This window comes from Lupinus angustifolius, chromosome LG03, assembly GCF_001865875.1.
Source record: "Lupinus angustifolius cultivar Tanjil chromosome LG03, LupAngTanjil_v1.0, whole genome shotgun sequence".
Taxonomy (NCBI): domain Eukaryota; kingdom Viridiplantae; phylum Streptophyta; class Magnoliopsida; order Fabales; family Fabaceae; genus Lupinus; species Lupinus angustifolius.
This window is the reverse complement of record NC_032011.1, coordinates 14,541,925-14,552,429: the sequence shown is the minus strand read 5'-3', so window position 1 is coordinate 14,552,429 and position 10,505 is coordinate 14,541,925. Positions and strand designations below refer to the sequence as shown.

General features: G+C 33.0%; 1 protein-coding gene across 9 annotated transcripts; it reads right to left on the bottom strand.

The window, feature by feature from the left end:
- LOC109343469 (serine/arginine-rich splicing factor SR34A-like) lies at positions 2,519-8,838 on the bottom strand. 9 transcript variants are annotated; one of them, XM_019581773.1, is made up of 14 exons: positions 8,711-8,838; positions 7,230-7,726; positions 6,712-6,777; positions 6,536-6,610; positions 6,346-6,460; positions 5,914-5,960; positions 5,776-5,833; positions 5,047-5,096; positions 4,896-4,952; positions 4,476-4,591; positions 4,352-4,396; positions 4,289-4,315; positions 4,167-4,203; positions 2,519-2,795 (listed from the first exon to the last, which is right to left on the bottom strand). In XM_019581773.1, the coding sequence occupies exons 2-14, from the start codon at positions 7,314-7,316 to the stop codon at positions 2,775-2,777; spliced, it is 801 nt and encodes a 266-aa protein (XP_019437318.1). In that variant the 5' UTR covers positions 7,317-7,726; positions 8,711-8,838; the 3' UTR covers positions 2,519-2,774. The 9 variants fall into 9 exon arrangements, with proteins under 9 accessions (XP_019437318.1, XP_019437319.1, XP_019437316.1 ...); XM_019581774.1 differs by having other exon boundaries at positions 4,352-4,393; XM_019581771.1 differs by having other exon boundaries at positions 4,289-4,396; positions 4,476-4,508; positions 4,545-4,591.

The window sequence follows — 10,505 nt, the reverse complement described above, 5'->3', positions numbered from 1 at the left end:
CACACCAGGAGTTACATTATCTTATATTTCTAATCATATATTGTATAGTGTGTTCACTCATCTAATGCAATATTCTCACCTTCATTATGTAGAGTTTATTCTTTTTTTTTGTTTTATCGACCATAATTAAATATCACATTTAAGTGATTCATTTTTATCATATACAACACCTAAAGTACTTCATCATTTTATTAAACCCACTTGACTTTTATGGTTTATAACTACACCATAATATGATCCTTAATTTCTACCTTGACAATAGGATTTATACATGCTAAACTTATATTTAATAGTCATCTTACTCCAACTTATACCAAAGTGATGTATTTCTAAAACTTATTTCCACATTTTTAGCTTACCAATTAATTTATCTCTCAAAGTCTCCCATTAAATAAAGTATATAAGGAAATCAAAATTTACACCATAAAAAAGCTCTTCACCATGTAACAAAATCCAAGAAACGTAAATGCCCTTTCAAATTGTATGACAAACCATGAATTATAGAAATTCAGTGTTAAATATAATCATGAAACTATGATTGGACGTACTTATTTTGGTAGGCTAACAAAAGAACACTAATCATGTAATAGAGTTGACAAAGTTAAGTGTTACTAAAAAAACAACCAGATCGGACGGTTTAACTGTCTGACTGCTAATAGAATTTGAAAATGACTTTGGTTTACTATCTTAACCGAATGAAGGTTGAACCACTTTGAACCGAGGAAATTATGGCCCGACCATGTTAAACCTGGTTCAACCACTTTAACGCGGAAAATAAACCATATGGTTCAACTATAAAATTTAAAAGACGGAACACTATAGTGTAAAAAAGATGAAGATATGTAACTTCAATATAATTATATATAATTATTAATTATATAAAACTTTACTTTTACATATAATTATATATTTCTACATAAAAATTATTAATTATGTATAAAATCATTCAACCAGATCAGATTGTTTAATTGTTTAAATCGATTAAACCTAATACGAGAAGTCTTTCTATTTAACATCTGACTCGGGTTTTACAATATTGTTAAAAAGAATTTATCTTAGCACTATTATGATCCTAACTTCATTAAAAATTACAATTTTTGTGTACTTTTTTTGAATATTTAGGAAAATGGTGCACTTTTAGGACAATTGGCAATGACATAACTAATTCACTTTTTTCCTAATTTCTCACATAACTTAGACAACGAGGTTAGAGTTTTATTCTTTTTTTACATTTCTCCCACAAAACTCTGCAATCCCAAAGGAGTTTCATTTTTTTGTTGCTTATATCACTCCTAACCTCGTTTTTCATTTTTCATTTTTTTGTTGCTTATATCTAAATGTGGGTAATTTTTCATTTTTAATTTTTTTTGGATCACAATATAAGGCCATTGATTTTGACATTTTTTTCTCAGTACTTCAAATTTAATATTTACTTTCAGCTCTCATTTGCACCCCAAACAATTTCATCCTTGACAAAGGGGTCCTCAAGTACCCATCATCCTCAAACTTCTTTAGTGCCAGCTCCCTGTACTTTGCAAACTGCTCTTTGGTCTCATCATTCTTATCAAGCAAACTATAAATCATGTCCCTACAAAAATAAGGCCTGAAATCACTAGGGTCTTCTTTGGTCAACTCTTGATAAATACCCAAAGCTTCTCACCTTGTTCTCTTATTTATTTTTAATTAAAAATGAAAAACCCCTCATGTTGCACATTTAGGGAGAGTGAGACAAAAAAAAAAAAAAAAAAAAAAAAAAAAAAAAAAACTCCCATGGGTTTTCCAAATTTTGTGGGAAAAATGTAAAAATAAAAATAAAACTCTTACCAGAGTGCTAAGTTATATGTGAGAAATTAAAAAAAAAGTGAATCAACTATGTCATTACAGAGTGTCCTAAAAGTACATCATTTTGATAAATATTCAAAAAGATACACTAAGGCTGTTATTTTTCAACAAAGGTACACCATTCAAGTAAATTTCCTAGATATGAAGATATCAAATAGTCTTTCGTTCCAAAAACTAAATCACAAACCTGCCATAAACATGATTTCCAAATATTATCCTTAACTGAGTTTTCCACGACAAACAAAACTTTAAAAGTTCAAAGAAAATATTAGACACTAGAATCACTTTAATGGGATTGAATCCAATTACTCCAAAAATAAGTCTAAAAAACTTACTTCATATTTTAGTCATCAATTCTAAGAAAATTCAATAGTTTAATTAGTAAACATCTAAACCATTAAATTACTTCAGAATAAGATATAGAATAAGTTTTTTAAGATCCCCTCTCTACTTTAATATATATTTACTTATTTGCTCACAGCATTACTCCACTTACTGTTCATGTCCCAAATGTTAATATTTATAACCAATGATTTCCCTTGGTCCAATAGGTAAGGAATTAATTATTTTTGTGATGTGATTATCACTCCCAATAAATATCACTCCCATGTATCAAACCCAAATAACTTGAAGTGACTCTCTAACTTTAAGAAATAGAGCAGCAACAATCAAACACTAGTCCAACATCTGCTGCAATAGTCATGGTAACTCATCGAATAGTACAACCGCTTCTCAAACATTCAGCATTCTTGTTTAAACGAAGCAAAACTAACATAGTAGCAGCACATCTAAATAAACATAGGTCCTACAAAATCACCAAACTGATCTCTAAAAGTTACTGAAAAACAGCTCAGTAAAGCAACTTTGAATAGAATTCTAAGTTGTGGGAATGGGTCAGCAGCAACCAAGAAGCAACTGCATTTGTGAGAAAATCAACCACTCCCTGACAGCACCTACAAAAAATTACATGCTATTATTAAGATTCATGCCTCATTTCTTTACAAATTATGTATAAGCAAATTGAAATTAGTTAACTACTTAAAAACATGTGATTAACTACTCCATTCTGGTAAAAAAAATTAGAAGGAATTGACATAAGTTCAATTCTGATTTGAACTTTCAAGGCTGCGTATTACAAACTGGTGCTTTTATGAACAATTTTAACTTCTCCAACTTTCTATAAACTAAGATCTGTACAAAGGACAGACAAGCCAAGTGTACAAAACCGGGAAGAACAACTCTAAGTACCATGAGGCAGGTAAACTACAAGGGTCGAACAACTCCATAATGATCTATCATTTACCATGAAGCCGGATAAACTACAAGGGTCGAACGAATCCATGATGCTCTATCATTTACCATAACTATTAACAAAACATTAATATCTAAATCTTCTCTAATTGTTTCGCATATGTTTTTATTGGCATCACTCTGCCTCTAGAAATTGGACTAAGTTCTCTTCAATCTATTCTTCTTACTAGGGACTTATAATGGTCTCCACCACACATATTGAAACTGCGTAAGACACAATCCTACCATCTTTTCTACAATATGAAAAACTTCAATTTTCTTCCTAATGCATTCGTTCATAATCTTATTTCGTCTAGTGTGTAAGATTCATTCATCACAACATTCTCATCTATGCTACATTGAATTATTTTCTTGTTGACATTTCAACGTCCAATATTCAGTCTCATATAACAGTATTAAAATTTTCACTTAACCTTGGGGGACACCTTTTAATCACATATGACAGTCAATGTACTCTGTCCTTTTATCCAACCCACTTGAAGCCTATTGTTTACATCTCCCTCAATTTCCACACTGTGTTGTGACTAACAAAATATACTTAAATCTAAATGACTAGTGATATAGTATAATCTTTGATCTTTACATCTACAGTAGAGTTTGTCCATCTCTTGCTAAACTTACACTCCATATACTTCGACTTATAGGAGAGGCACATGCTTCCAAAACATGTCTCCACATTTCTAGCTTCCTATTTAATCCCCCTCCCAATTCTCCAACTAGGATACATCATCTGCAAAAAAACATGCATTCTGGCCTTGGTTATTGGATATGCTCAATAAGCACATCCAAGACTAATGTAAATAGGTAAGTTGTCAATGTTAACCCTTTCTGTAGTCCTATAGCAATAGGAAAATCTTCTGAGACTATATCTTGTGTTCTCACATCGGTCTTGGTCACATCGTATATATCTTTAATTGCTCAAATATATAGTCATATTGATATTATTAGAAACACATTTGATCAAGGGTCATTGCCTGTGCCTCTAAATCATGTAACTCAATAGCTTTAAATACCTGGCGTGGAGATTCAGATCTTGATTGTGATCTTGGCCTGCATAATAGAATAAACAGTTTCACATATATAAAAATGGTGTATTTATACCAGAACAAATGATTCCTTAGTAAGCATTGCATACCTAGAGAGCTTGGTTGGTGATGCTGACCTAGATCTAGATAGTGACCTAGATCTAGATAGTGACCTAGATCTAGATCGTGACCTAGACACAGATCGCTCCAAAGATCTACTGGAGAATTAAACGGCTTTCCATGAGTAAAAGAAATGTAAAAAAGGCACATCAATAAACAATAACAGAAAGTAAACACCTCCTATTCCTTTTTGGACTTCTGCTCCTGCTGTGGCTTCTACTGCGGCTTCTGCTGCGACTTCTACTGCGGCTTCTGCTGCGGCTCCTTGAACGACTGCTCTCAAACTTTCTCACCTGCTCATCATGATTACCACCCACAACTTCTATTTAAAACAAAGTAATTTTATAAAAAATAGAGACAAATTATGTTTTTGTAACAAAGTACTATTCTACATGCTCATTCTTCAACACGAGGGAGTGCAAGATATTTTTATTAGAAAAACAGAGACAAGAAAGAAAAGTGAAGGGTCTATCAACCTGTAAAAGTTGTTTTTAAGTTTTTGAAACATCTGTACAATAACCACATGCATTGAACAATTACTCTAGACGGAAAACTACATATGACAAAAAATGCAAGTGTAAGTAAAGAAAAGGTTACCCGAATATAGGATCTTGCCCAAGGATTTCTGAACTCTGTGTCATCAAGCTTCCGAATCTGTGAAACAGAAGTTAAAAACTAGATGGATCAGGATCAATTAAAATCTTGATATGAGCAATCAAATGAAACTTGGTGTTCCCCAAAAACTTACAGCATATTTCAGGTCTTCATAGTTGGTGTAATCGACAAGGCCAAAAGTCCCTAAACAAAGAATAATAGTATGGGCGATTGTAACTTTCATAAAAATCTACTAGAAAAAAAATATGCTCTATATGATAGAAAGTTAAAAGTAGCAATTTAATATCACAAAGGCTTATGAGTTAAGGCACTTGCGTGTCATTATCACCACAAAACTGCTCATTTCTAATCATTATATCTACATAAATACACTCAATGTCACACTTAGTTCGGCATAAGAAGACATTAAAGAACTGGTTTGGATTCAAATGTCAGATGGTTTCATGCGTAAACCAGATTATCAAGGATGCCCAATAATTCATAAGATATATAAGCTTTAAGATTAACAATATCTTGATATATGACATCTGCCAATATTTGCCACTTCGTAAGCATCACCATCAAAACAGGAACCATTTTTATTGACATTTTCCAACAACGAAAATCACCTAAACCAACTTGTGTCCTAGAAGATGTATCCAAGGAAAAGTACACATAAAATGAAGAAAATAGTGAGTTCATTTACTTCTCTATCATCCATGTACTGTGGCATAAAGGCATACTTGCAAATGGTGTATCTGTGCTTTTTATATGAAAATACCAAAATGGGAATCAATGCTTCATACATAACAAGTAACAACTAACAAATAATATAAACACACGCAGAACACAAACAAAAGAGAGCAGGAGGAGAGGGTGTTACCTTCACTATCACGGGTAACCTCAGCAAAACAAACATCACCAGCTTTTCGCATATGATCCTAAAACCAAATATTCAAAAAAACAATAAGGTTATTATGATTTAAGTAGTATTAAATATGAAGTATGGATATGTTAATACCTTCAAATCTTGCCAGGATGCAGAAGATGGGAGCCCACGAACAATAACTGCAGATAAAATAAACTCGTGAAAATTCGAAAAACATCAAATAAGGCCGAGTTGCAATTTACAGAAAAAAACTCACTTTTCTAAAATGTAAAAATATAAAACAAAGAAAACCCATCCAAAACAAGTTTTGGAAATGGCAAACTCATTCTAATTTCTAAAACACTTGATAGTCAATCAAAAAATGGTTCCCAAATTTTTTCTAACTTCTAAGCATGATACTCAGAATTCTTGAAATGACATGAATGCAGAAAAATTCAACACTTAATTAAAAAATGATACATATAGAATTCAAAAGCATTCATAAACAAGTAAACAGTCTGATCAGAAAAGGTCATTGAACCTATATGCTTATGCCAAATAAATGAACTATGCTTGTAGACAAACCTCGAAATTCAGAATGGCGTGAGATGCCAAAACGGGCCCCGCCACTACCACTGCCACTGCCATAGCCACGACGATCACTTGATGATGGCCCCCTACCACCATGAGCAAGCTCCACCTACAACAAAAACAGATGAGAGACATGCCAAATGGAAGTGTTAACATAACAAGATAAAAGTCAGCAGTTCATTACCCTTAACCGACAACCATCGAAGTTGTATCCATCTCGACCCCGGATTGCATCTTCTGCATCTCGAGCATTGTCAAACTAGCAAACAAACAAACAAAAAAATAAACGAATGGAATAAAAAACAACACAAGTTTTCTACACAAAAAAGTACAAAAATACGATGGATAAAAAATAAATACCTCAACAAAACAGTAACAAGGAGGGCGAGGTGGAACTTTCAACTCAATCTCCACGATATGGCCATACTGTAGAGGGAATATCATCATAACTCAAAACTTTAGTGCACAACTACCAACCCCAGGCATCAGACCCCAGAGACAATAAACTACACTGGTAAAAAAACATCATGCAATAGCAAAACAATAAAGGTACTACAAGCTTTATCCTCAATTAGCCAATTTAAGCAATCTTGGCAAGATGACTCAAGATGATTCTTTATCCTTACTCATGAATCAGATTAATATAGTAATACATTATTTACTCATCAGAATCTCTACATTTACTTTGATTATTAGGAAAATTGCAAATAAAAAATTGCAAGGTTCCAATAAAGAAATTTACATTTTACACTAGAATGAAGGTAGTTTCCAGACAACATGGGGAACAGAGAAAAATCTAGAAGCCATGCCAACAGAACATAAACAAAACATAATGAACTGGATACACCACAATATATCACGAAATAATAGTCTCAAACCTTGTAGAAGATATCTTCAATTTCTGATTCTCTGATATCTGAAGGCAGGTTGCCAACATAAATCGTGCGAGAAAAACGACCACTCATGTCTGATAGAAAAAGTTAAACAATTTGTCTACAAACAAAAAATGGAAGCTGTCAGTAAAGAAGAAATATTTCACTTTTTGAAGCACTGCCAAATCCTGAAACTTCTAATTATAATTATGATCACGCTAATGATTTCACAAAATAAATAAAACCAAAACTATGAAGCAAACCAACAGAGCTATCCATGAGGTGAGCCATGCTCCATAAGCTCCATTGCTCATTTGCTCCAAGATGCTCCAAAGCAATAACAATATTGAAATTAAATTTGATCTCCTCATCCTTTTTTTCCAGAATATTAGCAATCTTCTGAGAGTGAGCAAGAATCTCCAATTTTTAAAAAAAATAACCACACACTCTATATTCCTATGTTTGATTGGAAAGCTCATATTTGTCCAAGCGCTTGACATCATCTATCATAAAAAAGCATCGGTGTCATGAGATCAAATTAAGATCAGCATATACTCACTTATGCATTTACCTTACTCAGCTCTTTTATCAGCATGGAAAATTCGCAACTTTACAGTATAAACTTGTTAAAGCCACTTAATTTCTGCTGGGAAGTAGTGGAACCATAGTCACCTGATACGTGGTTTTCTTTGGTACGAGTATGGGTACGTAGTACACAGTACATTACCCTATCAAATATCAGTACGCTATGAGTATATTCAGTAGGGTTACTATAGCCCTTTGCATAGTCATTTCTAGTGTTGCTTCTTGTAGGTTTGAGTCAATTTTTGTTTCACCAAAGTTGAAATACTCAAGGATAAAAAAAATCTTGCTTGTTGTAACCCATTCATGCAAGTGAGTCTACATTACCAATTATTCTTCTTTTCTTTTACTTAAACTATATGTAAAAATCCGGTTCGTTCATTAAAGGGAACCAGTTCAAAAAAGTACCAAGAATTGGTATGAGAGAACCAATTCACAGTTCGCTACCAAAATGAAAGAATTGTGTTTCAATGAGTGGAACTACATTTCTCTAACCTCCCCAACGTGCATATACACAAACTGTTCAATCCTTTGTTTGATATATATACTATTGCAACTCTAAGAGTCACGAATTTCACATGAATAGCTTGTGACCAAAGCTCTTCAAACTCTTACAAACATTTCACCCCAGTGAAAACGCAACAAATCACCTAACTTGGAGGTTCTGCTCCTATAAAAACTTCAATACACAGCATTAAAAAAACAGAAAGATAAATTCTAAAATTCAGATCAAAGCGCAATGCAGGAACAAGAGATGTGGGGAGTAATCTAAAATTCCAAGATCAACGATGAAAAAATTGAAGTGAATTCACCTCAAACCCTAATTTGAACACAAGGTAATCAAGTATGGTTATACAATAAAATGGAAATTCACAATTACAAGGATGATTCGATGAATGAAATACCAGAAAGAGAATATCTTGAGTACCCAATCGACCCTTCGCGAAGCTGAAGCTCGAAAACACGATCCTTTGGAAATGGAGAGGGTAAGTAGTAAGGGTTGAATAAACATGAATTTATGAACCGAGAGACAATTTGGGCTTCTATTGTACCTGATCCATATCTCCAATATTGGACCAAACAAAAGGGATAAATAATTATCATCCAGTTTTTTTTATAAATATTATAATTGTATACTTTTAATATTATAAAGCTTTGTTCTATAGTTATAAAGGGGAATGAAATGAATGACTTTAAAAAATCTGCCTTTTTGGGAGTTGAATGAAGGAGAGAAGAAGGTTTTGGAGATGTCTCAAGTCCTCTAAAATCTTTTATGTATCTATTTTTATAGTCCATTCACTTTAAGTTTTTTGGACACAAAATGTCAAAATACCTAAATATTTTTAGTAAAATTATATAATTATATATTATTGTACATTTCTCATTGTTAATTATATTTTTAAATGAAAATAAAAAATATTCTAACATTATCATTAGTTTATCCTCCCCATCTAAATTTCATACTTCCAAACAAGGGAGCGGACTAACTTCCTTTCCACTTTTCTTCTTCCATCTTCCTAGCCCTTTAATCTCTTTCTTTCCCTTTCTCTCATAATTCCCAAATATAACATTAGGCTTTGTTTGGGATGTTGTTTTGGAGGGGAATAAAAGAGAAAGGACGATCTTGAAAAATGTCTCCCTTATTGGGAGTTGAGGAAAAGAGAGGGAAAGACTTTGGAGGTTTTCTGAAGTCCTCTAAAACACTCCTTATGCCAATTTTCATGGTTCCCCAAATTTGGGGATTTTTCGGAGACAAATATATCCTAACATCTACAAATCTGAATTTGTTCTTTGATGAGAGTGCCCTCTTCATGGATCTAGACCATGAATGATAATTCTTTCCATTCAATGGTGGAGAAACCGATGTGAAACCTGAATTTTCTCCAGGATGTAGGTAGTATAGGTTTGTTGGATTCTGTGAGATGTTCATAGGTTGGTATGGATGTTGGATCTCATCAGATTCAGTATCCATGACTGAGATGGTTTTGAAGAGAAGGAATATAGTAAGATAGAAGGAGAAGATTGTGAAGAAGATGAGGAAGAAGAAGGAGAAAATCTTGTATGAACGGTTTGGTATTAGTAGCAGAGCTCTTACTAGGAGAGCTCTGATACCATATTGGAATTCATTTGATAAATAAGAAACGTAGAAGTTGTTATTATTGAATGAATTGAATTTTACAAGTGTATGAGCCTCACAAATGTTATAGTTATATTTTTGTATATTTTCCATTGTTAATTAGATTTTTAAAAGAATAATAAACAATATTGAGAAGTTTACCTTCATTTCTCATTCTCTTCCTCCTCATCCTTGCTCATTGTCGTTGATCTTTCTCCTTCTATTTCTCTTATAATTCCCAAACAAGTTGTAGTAAAAATAAAAGTTAATGGAGATTGCCAAAGGTTTAATAACATCAAATGAGAGAAGTAATAAACACAAGATAGAAAATAAGTGCATTGTATAAAGGATTTGGGTTCTTTTATATTACAAGTCTAGTATAAAAGGTTTGGGTTCTTAGAGGAGTTGGGTGAGCAGGGTTGAAAGGTCAGGCAAATGGTGTTCTTCAAGGTATTTGGTTTGAGCTTCACCCCGCCGGTGGAGATACTTGAAAAGGTTCTTCAACAATCAAGTCACTACGAGATTGACGAAAGGTAATAGAGCTAAGGTTAGAGAGCCATAACAAATAAGAGAAAATGAATGAG

Coding starts and splice junctions, on each gene's coding strand:
- LOC109343469 (XM_019581766.1), bottom strand. CDS start 7,316: ATGAGTGGTCGTTTTTCTCGCACGATTTATGTTGGCAACCTGCCTTCA. Junction 6,461..6,535: donor TCGATGGTTGTCGGTTAAGG/GTAATGAACTGC, acceptor TTTTTGTTGTAG/GTGGAGCTTGCTCATGGTGG. Junction 5,834..5,913: donor CATCCTGGCAAGATTTGAAG/GTATTAACATAT, acceptor ATTTGGTTTTAG/GATCATATGCGAAAAGCTGG.